The sequence below is a fragment of the Corythoichthys intestinalis genome, chromosome 5 (assembly GCF_030265065.1).
Source record: "Corythoichthys intestinalis isolate RoL2023-P3 chromosome 5, ASM3026506v1, whole genome shotgun sequence".
NCBI lineage: Eukaryota > Metazoa > Chordata > Actinopteri > Syngnathiformes > Syngnathidae > Corythoichthys > Corythoichthys intestinalis.
In genome coordinates, this window is record NC_080399.1 from 9,233,661 (window position 1) to 9,260,139 (window position 26,479).

The 26,479-nt window shown below is 40.1% G+C and overlaps 1 protein-coding gene across 4 annotated transcripts in view; it reads right to left on the reverse strand.

Moving 5' to 3' along the window:
- Positions 1 to 26,479, reverse strand: part of LOC130916718 (unconventional myosin-IXAa-like) — a 255,075-nt gene that overhangs the window by 63,116 nt on the left and 165,480 nt on the right. For all 4 annotated transcript variants that reach the window (XM_057837631.1, XM_057837630.1, XM_057837629.1 and 1 more), the window contains 6 exons: positions 9,698 to 9,814; positions 7,357 to 7,491; positions 5,387 to 5,508; positions 5,177 to 5,318; positions 620 to 815; positions 247 to 366 (listed from right to left, as the gene is read on the reverse strand). In XM_057837631.1, the coding sequence (XP_057693614.1) occupies positions 247 to 366; positions 620 to 815; positions 5,177 to 5,318; positions 5,387 to 5,508; positions 7,357 to 7,491; positions 9,698 to 9,814 (832 nt within the window). The remainder of the gene's footprint in view (positions 1 to 246; positions 367 to 619; positions 816 to 5,176; positions 5,319 to 5,386; positions 5,509 to 7,356; positions 7,492 to 9,697; positions 9,815 to 26,479) is intronic.

The following is a 26,479-nucleotide window of genomic DNA, read 5'->3' on the forward strand; positions in this document are numbered from 1 at the left end:
AGCCATGATAGCAATTACTTTTTAATCAAGTGTGTATGCAGTAATTTAGTTTAAGTCTTTAAAAATGTTGTATAGACACACTATTGGCATTGACTGATACCACACAGCCGGTGTTGGAATTGGTGTCAGGAGCAAATATATTGTCACGGTGCAACACTAGTTTTCGATATCAATTTTCCTCTTTAACTATGTCTGTTTTAATGCCATTCATCAGTCCTCAACGTAATTTTAAAGGTCTCAACTTACTGTATTTCTCGTCCTTGCACCTTTGAAGGATCTCAAGGCTCCTCTGGTGAACCGGGTGATGAAGAAAACTGAAACTGTCGACAGTTTTGACGGCAATACAAGGGACGGCGGCGTCATGACCTAGCGACAAAAGGGAGATTTGTTTTCAGATTTACATGCTAGAAGACAATACAGTACTTAACTCTTTGGCTGCCATTGACGGCAACAGACGTCCAATCCATTTAATCTGGGATCGATCGCTTCCAGCATCACCCAGGTGTTTTCAATATCAATTTCCCTTTTCTACTAGCTACCACAATACACAGTCTGTAAAGCTAATGCAAATTTTTGAATAGATGTCCAATGCAGTGACCACAGTCCCTGAAAGGCTCACCTGTCTTCTTTTGCGTGTGTCTACGTCCAGCCTCTCTAAAAGCCACCAGGGCCCTGAAGTAGGCGCGTAACACGGCCCAGCGGAACGTAGCCACGGGGTCGATTCCCATCAGACCGCAGATGAAGGCGTTCTTGCTGCTCTTCAGCAGGGCCACCACGTCGGGACGCATGTGGTCCGTGTTCTTCTCTCGGAAGTCCTGAACATAGATACGTCATGAAAGTCTGGTCGAGCACCACAATTTGGACACCATCTCACGATATGGTGATACAACAATTATCGATACATGGGTCAGCAAATAATTCTACGAAATTCTACTCTAAAACTACAACACCTAGCAAAAAGTATGGAATCACCAGTCTCGGACGACCACTCACACAGACATTTTATCATATTGAACAAACTCAGATAAAAAGCTTGAAAAAATAATGAATTAGTTCAAAAGTGGAACTCTTAAGCATTCAGAAATACTATAAGAAATGAATAAAAACATTGTGGTGGTCAGTAAATGTCACTCCATTCTGAGGAAAAAAATATGGAATCATGAGAAACAAACAAAAAAATAACAATCAAAACACATCTCTAGTATTTAGTAGCACCACCTCTGGCTTTTATGACTGCTTGCAGTCTCTGAGCCATGGACTTGAGGAGTGACAAACAGTATTCTTCATCAATTTGGTGCCAACTCTCTTTGATTGCAGTTGCCAGATCATCCTTGCAGGTCGGAGCCTTGCTGTGGACCATTTTTTCCCCAATTTCCACCACAGATTTTCAATAGGGTTGAGATCTGGGCTATTTGCAGGCCATGACATTGACTGGATGAGTCTTTCTCCAAGGAATGCTTTAACAATTTTAGCTCTGTGGAAATGCCTTGCAGATTCTTGACTCTTGACACCTTGTCCAATGCAGATTCTTGACTCTTGACAAGGTGATGATGCTGGAACTTTGGTTTGGTGCTGTTCCAGTGAAATTTACAAAGATGACTGCCTGAAGAAAACATCAAAATTCCCTCAGTCCTTGATGATATGGGGCTGCATGTCAGGCAAAGGCACTGGGGAGATGGCTGTGGTTAAATCTTCAATAAATGCACAAGTTTATATTGAAATTTTAGACAGCTTTCTTATCCCCTCAATTGAAAATATGTTTGTCATTTTCAAAGATGACAATGCATCAAGCCACAGAGCTAAAACGGTTAAAGCAATCCTTGGAGAAAGACTCATCCAGTCAATATCATGGCCTGCAAATAGCCCAGATCCCAACCCTATCGAAAACCTGTAGTCCACAGCAAGGCTCCGACCTGCAAGGATGATCTGAGAACTGCAATCAAAGAGAGTTGGCACCAACTGTCATAAAAGCCGGAGGTGGTGCTACTAAATACTAGAGATGTGTTTTGATAGTTATTTCTTTGTTTGTTTCTCACGATTTAATATTTTTTACATTTACTGACCACCACAATGTTTTTTATTCATTTCTTTTGGTGTTTCTGAATGCTAAAGAGTTGCACTTTTGAACCAATTCATTATTTTTTTCAAGCTTTTTATCTGAGTTTGTTCTACATGATCAAATGTCTGAGTGAGTGCTCGTCCGAGACTGGTGATTCCATCCTTTTTGCTCGAGGTTGTATTCACCAACCCAAACCAACAGGAAGTGAAATGTAAATGCCCAAAAAATGAATATGAAGTGACCCATGTTCATTCACCCCCTTCCATTCAAAATGAATCAGACATCTAGCACTGTCAAGGGCAGTCACTGAGTTAACAGAGACACTATTCTCATGGAAAATTTTGATAGCAACCTGTTGGTTACTTTTTTCAAACAGTGACACCTTATTAAAAATGCATACTGATTCTTGCCGGGAGCATATCGATAACCATTTGGGATACAAAGTATCGCGATATATCACCATTTCGATATATTGTCACACCCCTATCAGACACCTCGCCCTGGATTAGCGACTGCTACGAATTGGTATTATCCAAAACACTCGAACGCTTCCAGCACATGTGCTTCTTATCAGTGCGCAGCTGGGAGGCAAGCGGTAGAATTAGATTTAGCAGGGGGAGGAAAACCCAAAAAGTAGGTCGACAGAATGACAAGAAGTTCATAAAAGGTTTGGACTCAAGAAATGGTTCATCAGTGAAGTACAGCAATTACATTTTTTTTTAGCTGTGCTGTATCAACACAATCAACCTTGACAAAAGTGCTTTTCACGCTGTCCGTAAAAGTTGGGATTTTCCGCATTTTGGTCTGGTTGCTGTTCTATATCAGGGCTGCCACAAATTAATATTTTCATAGTAGATTAAAACAGATCATTTTTAAGAATAATTGGCTAATATGTATGCTTTTAACTTCAACAGAAGGCAGAGGTTATGTATTTGGTTCTGTACGTCTGTCTATATGTTTGTGTTCAAGATAACTCAAGAATGAATTAAGAGGTATTAAATTATCAGACTTAGACGTTTTTAACACAGTGGACTCTCATTATACGACCAAGCTCGTAATGTGACTGTGCTGGTATCATGAATGTATTTTTTCTATAAAAAATACAGTGGTACCGCTACTTATGAAATTAATTGGTTCTGTAAGTAGTCTCGTAACCTGAAAAACGTAACCTGAAAGACGCGTTTTCCATGTAATTCAGACAGAAATCTTTTACAAAGCATAAAAATGCATCAAAACATGAAACAAATACATGTTACAATAAGATTATTTCACAAAAACATGAAATGAGACGTGTGCATGATGTAAAAAACAAAGAATAGGGTAAAGAATAAAAGTTAACAAACCAACGTAAAGCTGTCGAAACACGTCATCGGCCGAGTGGTAAATGATGATAAATGGGATACATACAGTAGAGGTCCCTCTTTGCCAATTGGATGCCAGGAAGATGCTACGCAATAGCCAATAGCAGAGCAGCTATAAGTTACGTTCAGTAAACTCTTGGAGTTGCGAGTCGCAGCCCATACTTTATTTTATGGTGAACTATGGTGGCCTTGACTAACCTGTGACCCGACCTCGAGAGTCGACCTAGAAACTCGACCTCGAGACTCGATCTCGAGACGCGACCTCGAGACGCGACCCTGAAACGCGACCTCGAGACTAGAACCAACTCGACCCGACCTCGAGACTTGACCCGACTCAACCCGACCTCGAAACTAGACTCGACGTGACTTGACCTCGAACCTTGACCTGACCTCGAGACTCGACCCGACGTGGCTTGACCTCGAGACTCGACCCGACCTCGAGACTCGACCCGACTCGACCCAACCTCGAAACTCGACTCGACGTGACTTGACCTCGAACCGACCTCGAGACTCGACCTAGACACTCAACCTGACCTCGAGACTCAACCCGACCCCGAGATGACCTGACCTTCGAGACTCGACTTGACTCGACTTGACCTCGAACCTCGACCCGACCTCGAGACTTGACCCGACGCAACTTGACCTCGAACCTCGACCCGACCTCGACACTCGACCTGACCTCGAACCAACCTCGAGACTCGACCCGACCTCGAGACTCGACCCGACCTCGAGACTCGACCCGACTTGACCTCGAGACTCGACTTGACTACAACAGGTAAGAGTCAGGACTTACTTGTGACTCAGATCATAGTGACCCTTGCAATTGTCTGAGAATTTCACTATCAAGACTAGACACGTGCCGATTACCGGTTTCAAGGCATACTGTGGTATGAAAACGTGAAGGTTTTAAAACCGCAATAACTTTCAGTCATATCGTCCCTAAGGTATTAGCTATTTTTATGTCCCAAAAATGCATGGAGAAATTCCACGCTTGCAGCTTGCAGCTATCAGCTGTGCTACATGATGGCTTGAGGAGGTGAAACTCTTGAACATGTTCCCCTATCGAATAAAAGGAAATCGCTGGTATGGGAATACTTCGGCTACAGAAAAGTTACAGACGGCCGCGGCTTAGAGGAGGAGGGCCAACCGACATTGTAAAACATGTTTGCGGAAGGTGGCTGCCGAGGAGGCAATACCTCCAATATGATTTCGCATTTATACGAAACAGCATAGTGGACGAGTGTTAAGCACGTCCGCCTTACAGTTCTGAGATCAAGGTTTCAATCTCGGGTTTAGGCCTTCATGTTTGGTGATTCTACGTTCTCCCGTGCCTGTGTGGGTTTTCTCCCACATCCCAAAAACATGCATGGTAGGTTGATTGAAACTCGAAATTCTCCATAGTATGTTAGATTGTTAGTGTGAGTGCTTGTTTGTCTATATGTGCCCTGTGATTGGCTGGTGACCAGTTAAGGGTGTACCCTGCCTCCAGCCCATAGCTAGCTGGGAAAGGCTCCAGCAACCCCTCGACCCTTGTGAGGATAAGCAGGTTGGAACATGGATGCATGGATTAGTAGTTGTTTAATTGCGGCAGCCCTATTTCATACATTGATGGGCTACCATTGATGGAGACGGATGTCCGATCCTTTTGACTGGGAAGGATTGGCAGCACTCATTCACTGAATGGCTTGGACATCTATCACAGTCAATGATAGTGGATGAGTTAAAGTTTCAAAATTTTCACCACAAACAAGCTCACCTTAACGCCATATTTGACTTTCCCGGCGTAGTGTCTGATGATAAAAGCGGGCTCCATGACGGCGGGGAACTCAATGTAGCTGTTTCCCTCATGCTGCCGCTTGAACTTGTCCAGCAAGGTCTGATTGGACGCCTGAGGGAAGCTAAACGCAAAACAAAATCACACAAAGTAGCTTCCGGAACATCAGGCAGCATCCAGCAGGTGGCCTACTTGCACTCCTCATCCAGCAGGTGGAAGAGCGCCGTGGGTTTTTTGCTGATGAGGTTGATGCAGCTGCTGTTGTCGATGTAGTCGATGGTGTGCCAGCTAATGCCCTCGGTTCGGTACTCCTCCTGCAAAATGGCATCGCCGAATGTCAGCAAACACTGCCGGTGGTCAAGTTAGAGATTGTTATTATTTTGACTGTGGATTAGACGTGTTAGAAGGTCATTCCTGATAAGACTGAAAACTACAAATTGATGAATTGTAGTAACGGAAGATAAACTGTCACCATTTCCGTATTGCTGAATTTTGGGGCGAGGCTAAAACATGGTCTATATGATCTATAGCACCTTTATTATTTTTATTTGGCCTATTTCTGCCCTTAAAGCGTGCTGTTAGCCAGCTAAGCTAAGCTATTTACAGAACAGCTGGGTCTTATCACCCCATCCTCCACTATATATGAACTTGAGCTCTTTTGTTATTTTAACTTTGACCATTACTAACCTTACAGTTTGCAGTTAGCTAGCTAAACTAAAATATTTTACATAACAGCTGGGTATTGTTATCCTCCCAACCTCCACTATATATGAACTTTAGTACCTTTCTTATTTTAACTTGGACCATTTCTACCCTTACAATGTGCAGTTAGCTAGCTAAGCTAAACTATACAGTATGCAGAAGAGCTGGCTGTTATTTATATTCTCAAGCAAGGAATTGGAGCCACAGATTCAAAACGAACCGTAGCAATAAAGAAAAGGATATGATAAATCTTTATTTGTTAGCAACAGTAAAAAAATTAAAATACCAATACTTGGTCAATTCTGCCAATGTATGTAAAGTGAGCATAACTGCATATTTCACCAGGCATATTTAGACATGTAATATAGTTGTACTGAATTATATTGATCGACTGAACTGTTTTAATGCAGCTGTAGATACAACAAATATGCAACAGTACTTAACCCATTATAGGGCGAGTGACTATAATGGTAAATAACTGCTTATAGGACACTCATTGAAATACTATGACGTTTCTGTTTTTAAAAGTCAACAGAAAGTGACACATAAAAGCCCCAAAATCAACAGGAATTGACACGTTATAAACAAAAAGTGACCTCGGATTGTCTCAAAATTAACAAGAAGTGAGCAAATATCAACAGAAATGCTCTAGATTTGCCCTAAAATGAATAGAAGTGACCCAGAAATGCCCCAAAATCAACAGGAAGTGACCCGGAAATGCCCCAAAATCACCAAAAAGTGACCCGATATCCATAGGAAGTGACACGGAAATGCCCTACATCAACAGAAATTGATCCAGAATTATGACCTATAGGAAATAACGAATACAGCATTCCCCCAAAATTTAACAACTTAAGTTTTTATAAATGACCAAAAATAATCACTTGCCCTATAAAAGCTTAAAAACAACAACAACGACATAAAGACCTGGCATATACATTTACAATATTAAAATTTGTGTACTGAATGACCCAAAATGTGATTTCAACATTTGTGGATGCCAGATCTGATTTTGTAATTATAATATTGTTTATTATTAATAATCATTTTGTATGTGTTATATGAATAAATAAAATGATACATTATATTTTCAAAAAACATTCAAAATGAATAAACACAAATAAATATACATAGTTTTTGACCCCAGTAAAACTGTAATGTTAGTGTTGTTCTTAATCTTAGTATTTAACCTATTGCCTGCCATTGACAACAATAAACGTTCAAGTCGATGATACTAGGAGGAATTGCAGATATTTCAGCGCCATTGACGGCACTGAACGTCCAATTCATTTTGACTGGGAGGGCTGGCAGCGATCACTCGCCCTCTCAAAAAGGAGTTCAATGAGTTAAATGAGTACCATAGAAAGGGTTAAGGCAGTAAAACGGCAGCTTGTCACATCTTTCCTTTGCATTTCAAGTGCAAATTATTTAAAAAGTAAAAGAATGTAGCAAGCGTGCACCTGCTCCAGTTTGAAGATGTGTTGGTTGAAGTAGTGCTGTAGCCGCTCATTGGCAAAGTTGATGCAGAACTGCTCGAAGCTGTTGTTTTCATAGTCCTCAAATCCAAATATGTCCAACACGCCAATGGAAAAGATCTGGAGGGAGGCAACACACATTCCTTGCAGTCAGTCACATCATTTTATACATTGACTATCCAATCCCATTGAACTGGTAAAATGATCATGTTCCAGGGTCAGTTAGCTTGCTCCAAAACCAAAACACTTCGACGTCAGATCATATTTTTCGATTAAAATGAATATTCTGTCATTTGTGCTCCTACGTGTGCATTTATGTGCACTTTTGGTCAGTGTTTCTCCAAATCAAATCATCTGGAATGCATTTATTCTTAAATGTAATGTTGTAAAATACATTTGAAATGTTTCGGGATGGTAATTTCTGGTATATTCATGAATTTAACTATAGAAAATAAGTGTCAAAATCATTTTTCTGCTACCTAGTAGTTATGGGTTCCTTCAAGGACCATTCTGTCTGCAGATTTGGGCTGCCATTATTAATCGACTTGGGTGTTGTTTGAACACTAGCAGTGTAAAGATCTCTCTTGGAGCAGTGTAAATTAAGGCTACGTCTACACTAGGACGGATAATGGCCTTAAAACGTGTAATTAGTCGGACTATACAGCATGTCGGCTACACTAGTATGCCTTAGGGTTGTTCCGATCATGTTTTTTTGAGTATCTGCCGATCCCGATATTTCCCGATCCGATTGCTTTTTTTTGCTCCCGATGAAAAATGAATAAAACTCGGACGAATATATACATTCAACATACAGTACATAAGTACTGTATTTGTTTATTATGACAATAAATCCTCAAGATGGCATTTACATTATTAACATTCTTTCTGTGAGAGGGATCCACGGATAGAAAGACTTGTGACTTTGTATATTGTGACTAAATATTGCCATCTAGTGTGTTTGTTGAACTTTCAGTAAATGATACTGAAGGCCATGCCCAAATGCATGATGGGAAGTGAAACCACGACTGTGCGTAGTGCTACCAATTGATATATCTTCTCTGCGTTGGGAAATAACATAAGGTTTTAAGAAAAAGCTCAGTTGCTACCTTGCTTCCCCACATTGCTTCCCATGATATTTCTAATCGTAGGGAGAGGGATTGTAAGGCTTTAGCCAATTAAAAAAAGGCTCCAAAGGCTGCCAAAATTCACTCTACTCATTTTACGCTGCCTTTTATCTCTCTATATAGGTAAAACGGCGCCATTACAGATTGAGCGCGACAATGCGTGAGTGGGTCGTGCAGCGCATGCATTAATCGCGTTAAATATTTTAACGTGATACATTTTTTAAAAAATTAATTACCGCCGTTAATAGGATAAATTTGATGACCCTACCTTAAGCCTAAACTAAAGACTCTGGAAGAGTGAAATACATTATGTCTGTAACGTTAAATACAATTAGAAAACGATTTAATTAAATAAATAAATATATATTTAAAAAAGGCATGGCCGATATTTTTTTGCCGATTCCGATACTTTAAAAATGACGTGATCGGACCCGATCGATCGGGACATCTCTAGTTAAAATCATGGCTTCTTTAATTCTGCTCTCACGTGCTCTCGCCTCCAGTTAGGGTTTTGCTGTTTAAATTTTTTTTTTTAAATGCCCTCCTGTTCAAAATGTTTCTTCCCCCAGAAAACTGAGATTTTAGGCTTTCCATAGATGAATCACACATGCATTTCGGACGATTTGAAAGTTGGCCAAATTGGGGGTCTCAGAGTGGAACTTCAAGTCACCTGAGTGTTTTCCGCCATATGTTTTTTGTGTTTTTTTGCTATTCACTGCCAGGCTTATACCGTATTCCCCCCACAAAAAAAACCACACACGCATATAATAAATAGAGTGCAGTTTCTATTTAAGGATTGGCATCCATTTTAGACATGATTTTTACTGCCTTTTAAGCTTCATTGAGATTCAAAGGATGAATCCTCATTAGTATTCACAGTCCGAAGAAGGCGGGCACCCAAGACGCCTTTAATTAGGGAATGGACTTACAAATAGGTTGTTTTTTTATACTGGTGAGCATTTATTTCTCCTTAACAACATATATCATTATTTACTGTATCTGAAAAGTATGAACAATAACCTTGATAGCTGACGCAATTAACATGACGTCAGTGCCGAGGGAAAACAAAGACGCGCACGCGGGACCGGAGGGGGTAACGTGAGCTCAGTGGGAATTCAATGCCATCTGCCTGAATGTTTCTGACACACGCACACACATACAGTACGGGTGCACCCTTGACTCTGACAATCGACGCGTCTCACCTTTGAGTTGTCCTCCAGGTCCTTGTTGTTGAGCAGAGCGTGATTTGCCCGGAACACGATCCAGTCAAAGAGAGCGCCGTACAAGGATTTGGCCATGGAGTCCCGAACGGTGCCCGCCTGCACAGGATAAAAAAAACATTGGCAAATGAATTATTCCCAAAATGTATGGATTTTTTAGTATTTGTTTATGGTATAGGGTTCCAAATTATGGGGTAGGCTTTGAGGTTTACAGTATGATGCACTGTGTCATTTGCATGCATTGTATGTGGCCTTCACTTAAGAGTTTATTTGTTTCATGACAACACTTGTGCTTCAAAACACTCCTTTATAAGCCTAGTGGGTCGCCAGGCTTCTTGTATAGTCCAAGAACAGTGGCGGATGCTGGGAAGCTCAAAGTGTTTCCGCCTGTGAGGGCTGTGTGTCAGTGGCACCCGATGCTCGGTAGGGAAAGAAACTACAGTGCCCGAAGTCAAGTCTCTAAACTAGGGCTGTCAAAATTATCGCGTTAACGGGCGTTAATTAATTTTTAAAATTAATCACGTTAAAATATTTGACGCAAATAACGCATGCAATGAATGACCCGCTGGCATATTGCCTCAAACATTACAATGAGGCCGTTTATGGACATTAAGAGTGAAGAGAATGCCACCGGCCGCTTGGGGGCAGCGCCGTTCCATACTCATGTTATGTCTTCTAAACGTGGGAGAATTAGTAGTTGTGAGACGTTTATGCTGTATTCACAATGCAATGCAAACTGCTATTTGTGCTCCACACATATTTCGGTAAGTTTTCTTTCTTTTAGTGGCAATTATGTGTCTCTTATTTTATTTTGGGTAAGATATGTACAGATACAGTGGGGAGAAGTATTTGATACACTGCCAATGGGTTTTATTGGCATAAGCCTCTCCTTCACAACAAACATAAGTATCGTTTAGTGAAAGCACAACAAAAATAATATTCCTATCTCTCAAAAAAAAAAAAAGTTCTCAAAAAGAAAAGCACTTCAGTCTATAGTAATGAAGCCCTATTCTGACACACAGTTAAACAACAATGCAAAATGAACTGGCATTCCATATCTATTTAGCTATGCAAATAACAAGTAAAACTTTTCACTCTATTTTTATTATTGTTATTTTTATTCTTCTTATTATTATTTTAACTCTACTTTTGATTGAAAATTTTACAAATTTTATTAAGACGAAAACATGAAGAAGGGTTTTAATATAAAATTACTATAACATTTATCGTTTAAGAACTACAAGTCTTTCTATCCGTGGATCACTTTAACAGAAAGAATGTTAATAATGCCATTTGTGGATTTATTGTTACAATAAACCAATACAGTACTGATGTACAGTATGTTGTATGTATATATCCGTCATGTGTCTTATCTTTCAATTCCAGCAATAATTTACATAAAAATATGGCATATTTTAGAGCTGGTTTGAATTGCGATTAATTACGATTAATTAATTTTTAAGCTGTAATTAACTCGATTAAAAATTTTAATCGTTTGACAGCCCTACTCTAAACACATGCGGCTACAATTGAAAAAAAACCCCACCAGATATAATCTCGATTTTTCGCTACTCGTTTTGAACAAAGCAAGTGTTGCTGGGATGGTTATGAAAGTGTCCGGTTCAACTCAATTTCAACGGAATGAGAATTGAAAAATGCCCCCAGCGGATGTTAATAAGACATGATCGGTGATTTGCTTATTTCCCTGCCAATCAAAAAGGGATTCAGCCACAGACAGATCATCCAATCATTATGCAGAGAAACAGAGCTTCCGGAACAGCCGTGATGTACAGCCCCCACGCTGTTTAAAGGACTGTGAAGCTGCGCGAATGAAAGAAAAGCAAGCGGCATTGCAGCCAGTGATAAGAAGCTAATTTTGAACAAAATTTAAGCGCGTAATTGCGCATACAGGTAGTCCCCGGGTTACGACGGACCCTACTTCCGTGATTTTTGACTTTACCAACCTCCAGTTCTCCTCTGACCGCCGACAAAGTGCCTTATTCGGACTGGGCTCAAGCAACCACCCCAGTGTACCTTTTTCGAACTTCCACTTCCTTGTTCTCATGCTGCTGCTGCTTCTCCCCCTGACTCCTCTTGTGAGTCCCGCTCCAGTTTTTTAAGTTCGGACGGCGGGCTCGCATTAAGAGAAGCGACCTGAGTGGCCATGACATCCCCCCTCTCTCGCCTTCCTACTCTTTCCACAGCGCCCTTTTCTCTCAGCAAAGCGACTCGCGAAAAAAGCCTGAATAGTTTTTTTTTTTTTTAAAGCCCGATAGTCATTTAATAAAATGGCATTTAACAGAACGTACCTCACAGCATCTTATTTTTTACTTGCTCTTAATAATATGACGTATAATACATGGTTTTGGACAGTTATTTTCTATTTAAAGGTACTTAAAGGGTTAATTTCAGCTTATTTTTTTGGCATTTTGAGGGAAGTTTGCAGTCTTAGAGCAATCGCCTCTGCCCAAGAACAAATCAAGAAATTATTATCAAACTTGCAGGGTATCTTTTAGATGATTAAATTTTGGGGTCATGAGGTCAAAGGACACTGAGGTTAAAAAAAAAAGGAATTTAGTGATAAATAGGCTAATCCTATATCCAGTTAACTCAAATTTGCTGGGTAAGTGATATAATGAGAAGAGAAAGGGTCAAAGGTCAAAGTGGTCAGAAATATGGCAATACTTTGAATTTGGCTATTTAGCGGAATGTCTGCAAAGGGTTAATTCCACCTTATTTTTTTGGCATTTCGAGGGAAGTTTGCAGTCTTGCAGCAATCGCCTCTGCCCAAGAACGTATCAAGAAATTATTATCAACTTGCTGGATATCTTATAGGTGATTAAATATTGGGGTCATGAGGTCAAAGGTCACTGAGTTAAAAAAACATAAAAAATAAGAATTTAGCAATAACTGGATATAGGATTGGGCGGCACGGTGGCTTAGTGGTTAGCACATCTGCCTCACAGTTCTGAGATCAAGGGTTCAATCCCGGGCTTCGGCCTTCCTGTGTGGAGTTTGCATGTTCTCCCCGTGCTGCGTGGGTTTCCTCCGGGAACTCCGGTTTCCTCCCACATCCCAAAAACATGCATGGTAGGCTGATTGAACACTCTAAATTGTCCGTAGGTATGAATGTGTGCGTGAATGGTTGTATGTCTCCTTGTGCCCTGCGATTGGCTGGCAACCAGTTCAGGGTGTCCCCTGCCTACTGCCCGTAGTTGGCTGGGATAGGCTCCAGCACCTCCGCGACCCTCGTGAGGAAAAGTGGCATGGAAAATGAATGAATGGATATAGGATTAGCCTATTTAACTCAAATTTGCAGGGTAAGTGATATAATGGGAAGAGACAGGGTCAAAGGTCAAAGTGGTCAGAAATATGGCAATACTTTGAATTTGGCTGTTTAGCGGAATGTCTGCAAAGGGTTAATTCCACCTTATTTTTTTGGCATTTTGAGGGAAGTTTGCAGTCTTAGAGCAATCGCCTCTGCCCAAGAACAAATCAAGAAATTATTATCAAACTTGTAGAGTATCTTTTAGGTGATTAAATTTTGGGGTCATGAGGTCAAATGTCACTGACGTTTAAAATAAATAAATAAATAAAATAATAATAAAATATATAAAGTAATTAATATGGTGAGAAGAGAAAGGGTCAAAGGTCAAAGTGGTCAGAAATATTGCAATGCTTCAAATTTGGCTGTTTAGTGGAATATCTGCCCTCTCAGAGTGCTCCTCTAGTAAAAACAGTATTTCAAGACAATACATTCATTACGTTTAAGTGTTGTGGCCGATAAAATGGCTCCTGTCAACTCAACATTATGAATTATTGATTTTTCCAAACACTTGGTGGGCCGCAGTTGGGCTTCTCTACCACCAGACTGTCTGTCTGCAATTAATAGTAATTAAACTTGAATCCATTCCAGCCTCCCATAAAACACAAATAACCACTTTGTCATGTATTTTGTCCTAAAATAATTTAATGTAATTTAATTTCAATCATTAAGAAAGTTTGTTCATGCTTTTATGACTTTGTGCGGCTATTCTCGTGTGCGCAATTATGGCCACCAGGGGCAGTATAACACATTCATAATATATGTATATTATGTACACAAAGAGAAGTCAATCATAAATGCTTACTCATCCACTGCCATTGACAGCGACAGATGGTTGGTGCTATACTTATGCAGCCCTTTTCCACCTTCCGAGTTGGCATTGAATCATCACATTTCAACACCATTGACGGCAGTAGACGTCCAAATGAATTGGAGGTCTATCGCTGTCAATGCTGTGAGAACAGGAGGACTGTAGAACTGTCTTTTAACATAAAGGAATATATGAAAGTTCAATATTTAAAATTTAGATGCTTTCTTCAGCTGCTGTTTGTGCATTTTGGTCATGTCAGCACAACAACTCAGCAGGTCCTTCAACAACACAATTTTGTTTGTTTTGCTTCGTCAACAATAGCTCCGCTTTCTGCCAACACAAATTCATGCTCGTAAAAATATGAACAAAGCAAATATTTGTCACACTGCTTCATGGGAACACAGGGCTGCTGAATTGAGCCTGTACTACGCTTTGTTAAGAACAGAAAAATGATGTATTTAATTTCGAAAGGAAAAAAAAAACAACAACTGGCTTTTGCATTATTGATTCTTTGTGGTATTTTTAGCCACTTAAGCTGTGACGCTGAAGACAAGTTATGCAAGATGGTTATGAATAATTCAAGTAGAAAATTCATAATGCAGTTTAAAGGAACTCAGGGGACTGACTGCCAGTTGCGCATTTTTTGGTATATTCTTCTTCAGTTTGTCTTTTGTATGATAGCAGAGTATAGCTATCTAACAACTCAGAGTATAGCTATCTAACAACTCAATGGCTACCATCGATGAAGATAGATCTGTATTTAACCAGTTGTGTTAAATGTGTTTATATATTGAGCATAAGCCCTTGAACAAAGGGCGTAGGTTTGGTCTCAACATTGGTAGGGACAATATACAGTGGGGCAAATAAATATTTAGTCAACCACCAATCGTCCAAGTTCTCCTACTTGAAAAGATTAGAGCGGGTACATGGGTAAATCTCAACCATGAGAGACAGAATGTGGGGAAAAAAAACTGAAAATCACATTGTTTGATTTTGAAATAATTTATTTCCAAATTAGAATGGAAAATAAGTATTTGGTCATCTACAAACAAGCAAGATTTCTGGCTGTCAAAGAGGTCTAACTTCTAACGAGGCTCCGCTCGTTAGCTGTATTAATGGCACCTGTTTTAACTCATTATCGGTATAAAAGACACCTGTCCATAACCTCAGTCAGTCACACTCCAAACTCCACTATGGCCAAGACGAAAGAGCTGTCGAAGGACACCAGAGACAAAATTGTAGACCTGCACCAGGCTGGGAAGACTGAATCTGCGATAGGTAAAACGCACGGTGTAAAGAAATCAACTGTGGGAGCAATTATTAGAAAATGGAAGACGTACAAGACCACTGATAATCTCCCTCGATCTGGGGCTCCGTGCAAGATCTCACCCCAGGGCGTCAAAATGATAACAAGAACGGCGAGCAAAAATCCCAGAACCACACGGGGAGACCTAGTGAATGGCCTACAGAGAGCTGGGACCACAGTAACAAAGGCTACTATCAGTAACACAATGCGCCGTCAGGGACTCAAACCCTGCACTACCAGACGTGTCCCCCTGCTGAAGAAAGTACACATCCAGGCCCGTCTGCGGTTCGCTAAAGAGCATTTGGATGATTCAGAAGAGGACTGGGAGAATGTGTTATGGTCAGATGAAAGCAAAATAGAACTTTTTGGTAGAGACACAGGTTCTCGTGTTTGGAGGAGAAAGAATAGTGAATTGCATCCGAAGAACACCATACCCACTGTGAAGCATGGGGGTGGAAACATGCTTTGGGGCTGTTTTTCTGCAAAGGGACCAGAACGACTGATCTGTGTAAAGGAAAGAATGAATGGGGCCATGTATCGAGAGATTTTGAGTGAAAATCTCGTTCAATCAGCAAGGGCATTGAAGATGAGATGTGGCTAGGTCTTTCGGCATGACAATGATCCCAAACACACAGCCAGGGCAACAAAGGAGTGGCTTCGTAAGAAGCATTTCAAGGTCCTGGAGTGGCCACCCAGTCTCCAGATCTCAACCCCATAGAAAATCTGTGGAGGGAGTTGAAAGTCCGTGTTGCCCAACGACAGCCCCAAAACATCACTGCTCTAGAGGAGATCTGCATGGAGGAATGGGCCAAAATACCAGCAACAGTGTGTGAAAAGCTTGTGAAGAGTTACAGAAAATGTTTGGCCTCCGTTATTGCCAACAAAGGGTATATAACAAAGTATTGAGATGAACTTTTGGTTTTGACCAAATACTTATTTTCCACCATGACTTGCAAATAAATTATTTAAAAATCAAACAAAGCGATTTTGTGGTTTTCTTTTTTCCACATTCTGTCTCTCATGGTTGAGGTTTAACCATGTTGACAATTACAGGCCTCTCTAATATTTTCAAGTGGGAGAACTTGCACAATTAGTGGTTGAGTAAATACTTATTTGCCCCACTGTATGCCCTTGCCTTGAACCAAATCGAATGACTTAGAAGATTGGAAAATATAGTGCCATGGTCCAATTAAATCAATATTGTATCGTACTGTCATGAAATAGGTGATTTAGACCCGTAGTAGTCTCAAGTGCTGCCTCAGCACCTGACATCTGGATTTCGGCCTGTTTTACTGCCTCATCTCCCCCCAGATTTGAGGACATATGGCACCACAAAAGTTGAAGGTTCTTGATTTATGTGTGTCTTAGTGTTAGGCGAATGACACGTTAAAAAGCACTTGGGGGATAGCAAGTTGAACTGGGATTATGATACTCAAATGTGAAACATAATGAATTTAGCTTGAAAATAAGGGTGCGCGGATCACAATATTTGAAAGACCTGACCTGCCAATCTTGATTTTTGGAAATGCCGATTTTTTGAAAATTCAAATCAATCCTGTTTTATTTTAAAATATTGAACATTACCCGTGAAACCAGACTATTTTTAAAACTACAAATACAGTTGTTCCTTCAACAAAAAAAAATTAAAAATGGCCAATTTGGCCAAATTTCAAAATCGGCCGATATGCATGTGTGATAAATCACCCTAAATCTCAATTTTCTGGGGGAATAAAAACTTTGAACAGGAGGGCATTTTTAAAGAAAAAATACATTTTAAACAGCAAAACCCTATCTGAAGGTGAGAACAGGCGAGAGCAGAATTACAGACGCCATGATTTTAACGAGATATTATCGCGTACTTACCTCGTTTTTATCTAAAAACTCCCTGTAGCATGTATCACCGAGTGTCAAGACATAGCTGTGAATGGCCACATTTTATTTTATGGGTGAAACATGGTGATATAACAAGGGTCGCGATACAGAAATCGCAGACATCAAGGATGGTCGAGATTTTCTTTTTCATATATTTACCCTTTAAATGTTTTTTTCCCATTTTTCTTTGTTTGGATTGATTATTTATCATCTCAAATAACAGGGGAAATGCGACAGTAACAAAAAAAAATACAATTAAGCGATAGCTATGAGGTAGATATCTGTGACTTTTTTACAGACGCCATTTTTTTCCATTGTGACATCATTTGTTTAAAAGTTTAAAACATGTGATTTTTTTTTTTTTAAAAACCAAATATGAGTGTATATATATATACTCATATACATTTTATACTCCGCAAAAAGTGGAAGCAGAAGTACTGTAAACAGTACAGTACTGTAACATGTTTGGAACTTTTGTTCAAATAAAAATATATATACCCTAATTTTCGCACTATAAGGCGCACCTGACTATAAGCTGCAGCCCACGAAATTTGGCACAAAAACGGCATTTGTTCATAGATAAGCTGCACTGGACTATAGGCCGCAGTTGTCCTCACTGTATCATGGGAAATTTACACCAAAAGATATTAACCGGTAAAACTTTATTTGACAGCGGCATCATACGACTGTCAAAAGACCAAATGAAGCACCATGAAGCTTTGAATCAATTGGCTGCAAAGCTTTATTGCTTCAAGAAGCTTCATTTGGCCATCACTGCTCCCTTGGGGGAGAGAGAGTCAACCTCTGCTGCCATCTGCTGTCAACAATATTGTCATCCAACATGCCTCTTAGCATGCATTGCAGCGCTACAGATGTAAATAACAATCAAAAATCATGTTCTGTGCTAAATATTTGTTCAGTTACTGTTCCAGTTGTTTCATCAATTGCTAGTTAGGGTATTTACTAACATTTTATTTGACAGTGGTGCCATAAGACTGTCATTACACAATCATAATTATGACATGTCGCTGTCCTGAGCATTCATGAATGCTTATAACAGATGTCATTAAGTGTTATCCGGCAGATGATCTCACTTTTGAATGGATGCAAAAGATCCAAGATGGACAAAAAATGAGTTAGTGACATAATTTGCCAAATGACACTTAATGACATAAGCATTCATCATGTCCATGATCGTGTCATGTCATAATTTTGATGATCTTATAACAGTCTTATGACACCGCTGTCAAATAAAGTGTTACCTAATAAAAAATCAACAAATAAGCCGCACTGGACTATAAGTCACAGGTATCAAAATGAAGGAAAAAAGTAGCGGCTTATAGTCCGAAAATTATGGTATTTATCTTTACATATATACTTTTTTTCGGTATCAGATTGGGTATCAGCAGAATCTCGAAAACAGGTAACAAAATCAGGTTTTGTTTGAATGTAAGCCAAAAGTGAGCTTTCACAAAACAGGTACTATCTGACAGAATTTACTTGCAAAGAAAAGATGGAGTAATGAGGCCATCTGACAGGCATAATACAATTACAACACAGAGACTATATGGAATGCCATGCAAATTTCACTCCAATGTTGCAAAAAGGGTTGCGAAAGTATGAAAATACCCAACAAGCGCACTTATTTGTTCATATTAATGATCAATTGGTTATTGTTTTAGTGATCGACTGATCACCCAAAATGTATGTAGTCGGCTTAAAACCTTCAGTTGAAAATATTTTCAGCTATCCAACAATTCAAACTAAATTGTAAAAAAATAAAAACAAAAGCTCGCTGGTCAACATTGTAATCAAACCAACAAGTATGCCGCTTGTTTTATGGGAGCTAAATCTACATTCTCACCCGCGGCCTTGCATGGGAAAATGGCAAGTATTTAAACGGCAATGGTCCACGGACACAGTTGACATGCCAGCGCCAGATGCTTCTGGCCAAACACACGGCGCAGTTGTCTTACACATTCCGAGAGGAATCCGGTACGGCTTTGGCTTCTCGGCCTTGTGAACTCGTGTGGCCAGAAGCTTCATGCCGCGCACGTGCCAGCAAAAATAAACAAATAAAATACAGTGAACTCAATGTTCTTCTCTTTAACTACATACAAGTCAAAGGAGGTGACGTACCAGTAAAGTCTAAATGCTCTAAAACCTCTACAAGTTAACTTAATTTCACATTGACCAATAATTGCTTAAAGTGTATAAGACATGACAAATGGAATCATTAAATATCATTATATGAAAAAGCCATCTTGAGGTTTTATTGTCATAATAAACAAATATAGTACTTATGTACTGTATGTTGAATGTATATATTCGTCTGAGTTTTATTCATTATTTTCTTAAAGCAGTGCCAAAATGTATATGATGGGGAAAAATTATCGGGAATGATTGGAATTGAATCGGGAGCAACAAAAAAAAAGCAATCGGATCGGGAAATATCGGGATCGGCAGATACTCAAACTAAAACGATCGGGATCGGATCGGGAGCAAAAAACATGATCGGAACAACCCTATTAACATTCTTTCTGTGAGAGGGATCCAAGGATAGAAAGACTTAAAGGATAAATGTGATTTTGTATATTGTGACTAAATATTGCCATCTAGTGTATTTGTTGAGCTTTCAGTAAATGATACTGTAGCCATTTAACTGTTCTGTCCAAATGCATGATGGGAAGCGCAACCATGACTGTGCGTAGTGGCACCAATTGATATATCTTCTCTGCGTTGGGAAACAACATAGGGTGTTAAGAAAAAGATCAACTCCTACCTTTCTTCCCGACATTGCTTCCCACGATATTTCTAATTGTTGAGAGAGGTATTTTAAGGCTTTAGCCAACTAAAAAAGGCCCCAGAGATTGCCAAAATTCACTCAACTCATTTAACGCTGCCTTTTAGCTTTATATTTAGGTAAAACGGCGCCATTATAGATTGAACGCGACAATGCGTGAGTGGGTCGTGCAGTGCATGCGTTAACTGCATTAAATATTTTAACGTGATTAATTAAAAAAAAAAAAAAAATCAATTACCGCCATTAACGCGATAAATTTGATAGCCCTACTTTAAGCCAAAACTAAAGACTCTGGATGAGTGTAAGACATTTTGTCAGTAACGTTAAATAAAATTAGAAAACGATTTAATTAAAAATATATATGTATATTAAAAAAAGGCATGTCGGATATTTTTTTGCCGATCCCGATACTTTGAAAATGACGTGATCAGACCCGATCGATCGGCATCCCGAACGATCGGGACATCTTTATTATTATTAGAATTAAAATTACATATTGAGACAATTAGACTATATACGACAATTGGGCATAGCGTTGATGATGAGAAATGCCTCCTTAAATCTGCCGTTTAGCTCCCCCAGGCCTCCCCCCCAGACAGAGGAAACAGTGTGAACAAAAGAGGAGGCGTGAAAGCTAGGCTACATGCTAACCCGAACTGAGCTGCTTTTCCAGGTCTCGTCATCGCGAACACGAAAAATCACACAAAACTGCCCTGACTCTTGTCACACACGAGAGCGGGGGTGATTGCATTCACCGATCGGCCAGCCTCTGGTGGCGAAAAAGTTTCAGCGGACCAATGGCTTGTCATTCCACTGCTGTGACCCCGGCAGGCAGTCCCTCCTGACCCAGGGCAATGTCAGCGGGCGTCTGGCAGGAGTGTTTGTCGCCGGGGACGCAGCAGAGGAATGAACGCAATTCTCGGTGGACAAACCGGCCGACACCGGAGCGCGTGGCTGCCCGAGCCCAAGCAGTGGATAGCTCTTTATAGGCGGGCACGTGAGCATGGCCGAGGGGGTGGAAGTCTCGACACAATCGAGAACCGGAGACGAGAGCGCGAAGCTGCCCGAGCACGGGCGCTCCCGCATTCACCGGCCGGCGACTGGCAGCTTGTCACACACCCGGCATGTCCCCGGCCGATGAAGGAGGACACTCCCACCTTCTCGGTGGAAAGGGAGCATTGATACCCACCCAGTATTTGACATAATATAAAACACGTAGCTCACTCACTTCCTTGTCAGTCCAATAGTCCCTCGATTGTCAGACTTGTTTTGCCCATTTTTAGTGGTGAACACTTTTGGAAACCCAAAAAGGCTCACACCACTCTCCCTGGTGTAGCAACAAAAGCCTGCAGCACAAAATAGCGAGCTAAATCCGCAGTCCTTCTGCCTACAATAGTATGGCTGTATAGTAAAGTTGATCTCATCAACTGATGTCACATCCGCCTTCTTCCTCAATCTGAAACTCTGGCTGGAAGTCACTCATTTTCATGGCGGATTCAAAACATTGAATAAATACAGTATATCGATTGCTTCCACACACATCCAAGCGGTCCATTTCATTCAGGAGCATAAAATACAGCGTGTAATATGAAATAAACATGCGTACTGTTGTGATATACACTGGAGCAAATAAGTATTTAGTCAACCACTAATTGTGTAAGTTCTCCCACTTGAAAATATTAGAGAGGCCTGTAATTGTCAACATGGGTACACCTCAACCATGAGAGACAGAATGTGGAAAAAAACCCAGAAAATCACATTGTTTGATTTTTAAAGAATTTATGTGCAAATCATGGTGGAAAATAAGTATTTGGTCAATACCAAAAGTTCGTCTCAATACTTTGTTATGTACCCTTTGTTGGCCATAACGGAGGCCAAACGTTTTCTGTAACTCTTCACAAGCTTTTTACACACTGTTGCTGGTATTTTGGCCCATTCCTCCATGCAGATCTCCTCTAGAGCAGTGATGTTTAGGGGCTGTCGTTCAGCAACACGGACTTTCAAATCCCTCCACAGATTTTCTATGGGGTTGAGATCTGGAAACTGGCTAGGCCACTCCAGGACCTTGAAATGCGTCGTACAAAGCCACTCCTCTGTTGCCCCGGCTGTGTGTTTGGGATCATTGTCATGCTGAAAGACCCAGCCACGTCTCATCTTTTTTTTTCATTCAAAATCTCTCGATACATGGCCCCATTCATTCTTTCCTTTACACAGATCAGTCGTCTAGGTCCCTTCGCAGAAAAACAGCCCCAAAGCATGATGTTTCCACCCCCATTCTTCACAGTGGGGATGGTGTTCTTCGGATGCAATTCAGTATTCTTTCTCCTACAAACATTAGAACCTGTGTTTCTACCAAAAAGTTCTATTTTGGTTTCATCTGACCATAACACATTCTCCCAGTACTCTTCTGTATCATCCAAATGCTCTCTAGCGAACTGCAGAAGGGCCTGGACGTGCACTTCCTTCAGCAGGGGGACACGTCTGGCAGTGCAGGATTTGAGTCCCTGGCAGCGCATTGTGTTACCGATAGTAGCCTTTGTTACTGTGGTCCCAGCTCTCTGTAGGTCATTCACTAAGTCCCCCCGTGTGGTTCTGGGATTTTTGCTCACCGTTCTTGTTATCATTTTGACGCCCTGGCGTGAGATCTTGCATTGAGCCCCAGATCGAGGGAGATTATCAGCGGTCTTGTATGTCTTCCATTTTCTAATAATTGCTCCCACAGTTGATTTCTTTACACCGTGCGTTTTACCTATCGCAGATTCAGTCTTCCCAGCCTGGTGCAGGTCTACAATTTTGTCTCTGGTGTCCTTCGACAGCTCTTTGGTCTTGGAGTTTGGAGTGTGACTGAGATTGTGGACAGGTGTCTTTTATACCGATAAAGGGTTAAAACAGGTGCCATTAATACAGGTAACGACTGGAGCCTCATTAGACCTCGTTAGAAGAAGTTAGACTCTTTTACAGCCAGAAATCTTGCTTGTTTTTAGGTGGCCAAATACTTATTTTTTTCACTCTAATTTGGAAATAAATTCTTTAAAAATCAAACAATGTGATTTTCTGTTTTTTTTTCCACATTCTGTCTCTCATGGTTGAGGTTTACCCATGTTGACAATTACAGGCCTCTCTAATCTTTTCAAGTAGGAGAACTTGCACAATTAGTGGTTGACTAAATACTTATTTGCCCCACTGTATATACTTTTGATAAGATGATGGGTGCAATACCTAACCTCACAAAGAGATATCATCCAAAGCCTTTTTGTGTTAGATTTTATATATATATATATATTTTTTTTTTTTTCCCCCACTATTTTGCACTGTTGGTCTACTGCATGCAGTATTGCCTGTTTTGACCATAGTATGTGTAGAGACCAAAAACGCCTGCTGTTTGTGTTGAATTGTCAAATATAAAACTATTCAGTCTTTATTTTAAAATAAATAAATATTGTCAAGCTTCGAAACGGTTCATTAAGCATGTTTGGTAGTCAATGGGACATAAATATTACATATCTTTTTGGGTCCAAAATGTTAATTATAATTGGTCAAGGAAGAAAACAACAGTTTGGACATGAAGGTTATGGTGTCCTGAAACAAGGGACCCAACCAGGCCATTGTAAACAATATTTTCTTTGAAATATAAAAGCAACATCAAAGGCATGCTAATTCAGACAAAATAGGCTCAGGTGTTAAAGGGTTAACTCGTTAGTTGCTGTTGACGGCAATAGATGTTGAATCTATTTGAACTGGAAGGACTGAAAGCGAATGGACATTCGACGTCGATCGCCATTAATGGCAGTCAATGCGCTAATCTCTAAATCTTTAACTTTTGTCACGACTCTGCTAAGAGAATAGTATCAATAAACAGCATTATAATCTTCAGACAGACGGTATGTTGGATGTACTATTATTGGACTCTAGAATAGGGGTGTCAAATTCATTTTTGATGTCAGCAAAAAAATCTTAAATTAGCATAACTAATAGGCTGTTTTAACTTTTACAGTGTAGAATCTCTTTTGTCTACCCCCCATTTAGGAAAGTACCAATGCAGGACCCCAGGAGAACTCCCATGGTGCAATTGCAGGTCAGGGTTCACTGTGTTAAGATTGAGATGAGGTACGTGCGCCGACCAGAGGAAATGATGTGTGTTTTGGGGGGGAAGGTTGGCGAGTCCGACCAGTGGAGATCTGGATCCTAGCATTGGTGTAAATGACGTGCTCCGTATGTACCATTTCATACAAAATTTTCACAGTAAATTGGACACATTGCTTCATAATAGGAATGTACAAATAAAGCTAAGGGACAGTTACAGTTGAAAGCTATGGCATATTCCAGTGGAGGCTGCACATTCCTCAGACAAGAGCACACTGCAAAGATGGAGGAGGGGAAGCTTGTGAGCAACTATTGTTAGTGCAAAGATCAGATGTGACATGTGGGTGGTGGTCTGTCGGCGAAGCAGACTGTGTATGTGTTTGCGTGTAGTATTTCCTTCCCGGACAAAAAGCCCCGCGGCCGCTAGCAGGGAGCTGGATGCCAAATTAAATTCCGCGCAGTAATCGAGTACTGTGAGGTGAACTCATGCTGCTGACAAGTGGGCCAAGTATCACATCAGAGAGGCTGGCGAGTCCATAAAGACAGTTTACGGGCGATTGGCACGACAGGAAACGGGAAGTAGCAAGGGGGAAGTAGAAGAGTTTGCGCGTGCGGTTAAGGCCACAATGAAAAAGTCCCCCAGACAAGTTTGAGGAAGCGCGGCAATACAAGCAACGCCTGACGCTCTTTTCCACAAAACAACTTGTGATTGGGCCACCACGCGTATTGCGCTTGAGACGCGACACACCAACGCCATGGAGTCTATTCATAATATGATTAGAATCAGTCAATAGAGACCATTTGACTGGTTAATGCGTGCTAAGTGGAATAAAACAAAGTAGGACTTTTGCCAAGATTTTATGTGTTTGGCCCTCTGTTGACAAAAGAAAAGACACAACTAGGAATTGAACATTTTCCTTGTCAATCAGAGAAAAAAGAAATTAGTGTCCAAAAATAAAGAGAAAATTTACTATTGGTTTTTCCGCTAACGTGACATTCTAGTTCAGGAAGATGTTGAAATCGTAACATTTGATTTCTAGTGTAGGGGGAGTGGTTTCATTATGATTTAAAGTGCTTGTGACACGAAATGTATGTTTATTTCTTATTACGCGCAGTATTTTATGCTCCTGAATGAAATGAACTGCATTGATGTGAGTGGAAGCCATCGATATATTTTAGGGCTGTCAAACGATTAAAATTTTTCATCGAGTTAATCACAGCTTAAAAATTAATCACAGCTTAAAAATTAATTAATCGTAATTTATTGCAATTCAAACCATCTCTAAAATATGCCATATTTATCATAAATTATTGTTGGAGTGGAAAGATAAGACACAAGATGGATATATACGTTCAACTTACTGTACATAAGTACTGTATTTGTTTATTATAACAATAAATCCACAAGATGGCATTAACATTATTAACATTCTTTCGGTTAAAGGCATCCACGGATAGAAAGACTTGTAGTTCTTAAAAGATAAATGTTAGTACAAGTTATACTAATTTTATATTAAAACCGCTTTTAATGTTTTCGTTTTAATAAAATTTGTAAAATTTTCAATAAAAAAATAAACTAGTAGCTCGCCATTGTTGATGTCGCCAAGTGGTGACGTCACATAAAAAAAACCAAAAATAAACAGTGTCTTCAACTACGTAAGGTAGAGATTGAAATACACCACAAGGTGTCAATGGCAAGTTTTAAATTACTTAGAAATCAAGCCAAAGAGTGTGTTTTGTCCCTCGACTGACGCCATAGTTCCCTGTTTACTTGTGCATCCATTGTACTTCACGGTCATTTGAGTGCAGGCTTCACAACGTATGAGACCTATGATAGTTTGTATATTGTGACTAAATAGTGCCATCCAGTGTATTTGTTGAGCTAAACGAAATGTTTGAATAGAGTTTGACCAAAGTCTTAATACATTTTATGTGTATTTTGCATAGCTATTTTGAGTAGGAATGCCAGTTCTCTTTGCATTGTTGTTTAACTGTGTGAGAATAGGGCCTCATTAATACAGATTGAAGCGATTTTCTTCTTGTGAATATTATTTTTGTCGTGCTTTCACTAAATGATACCTATGTTTGTTGTGAAGGACTTGCCGAAGCTTATGCCAATAAACGGTGCGGTCCAATGAACGCCTGTGTCCACTCGCCTTTTGTAATATTCTGATATAGAATTATCCGAGGCACCCTGAAGTCCACGCGGCGCCAGTGTTGTTTACTCACATGCTGCAGGAGTGAGTTAGTGTTATGGCCTGCCGAGAGGCCTAAGCTGTGTTCGTGTTGAAGCTGAATGTGCTAATAAAGAAACATAGTGCCAGCACGTCACGTGTGGTAAAGCTATGTTAAGAAAAAGCACAAAACAAGACACTTTTCTCTGCCTCTTAGTTCTCAAAGTGCAAAAAAAACGGCGTCATTGTAATCTGTTTGAGGCAATGCATGAGCGGGTCATTTCGCGCATGCGTTAAATGCGTAAAATATTTTAACTTAATTAATTTAAAAATTAATAACGGCCTGTTAATGCGATAAATTTGACAGCACCAATATATTTATTCAATTTT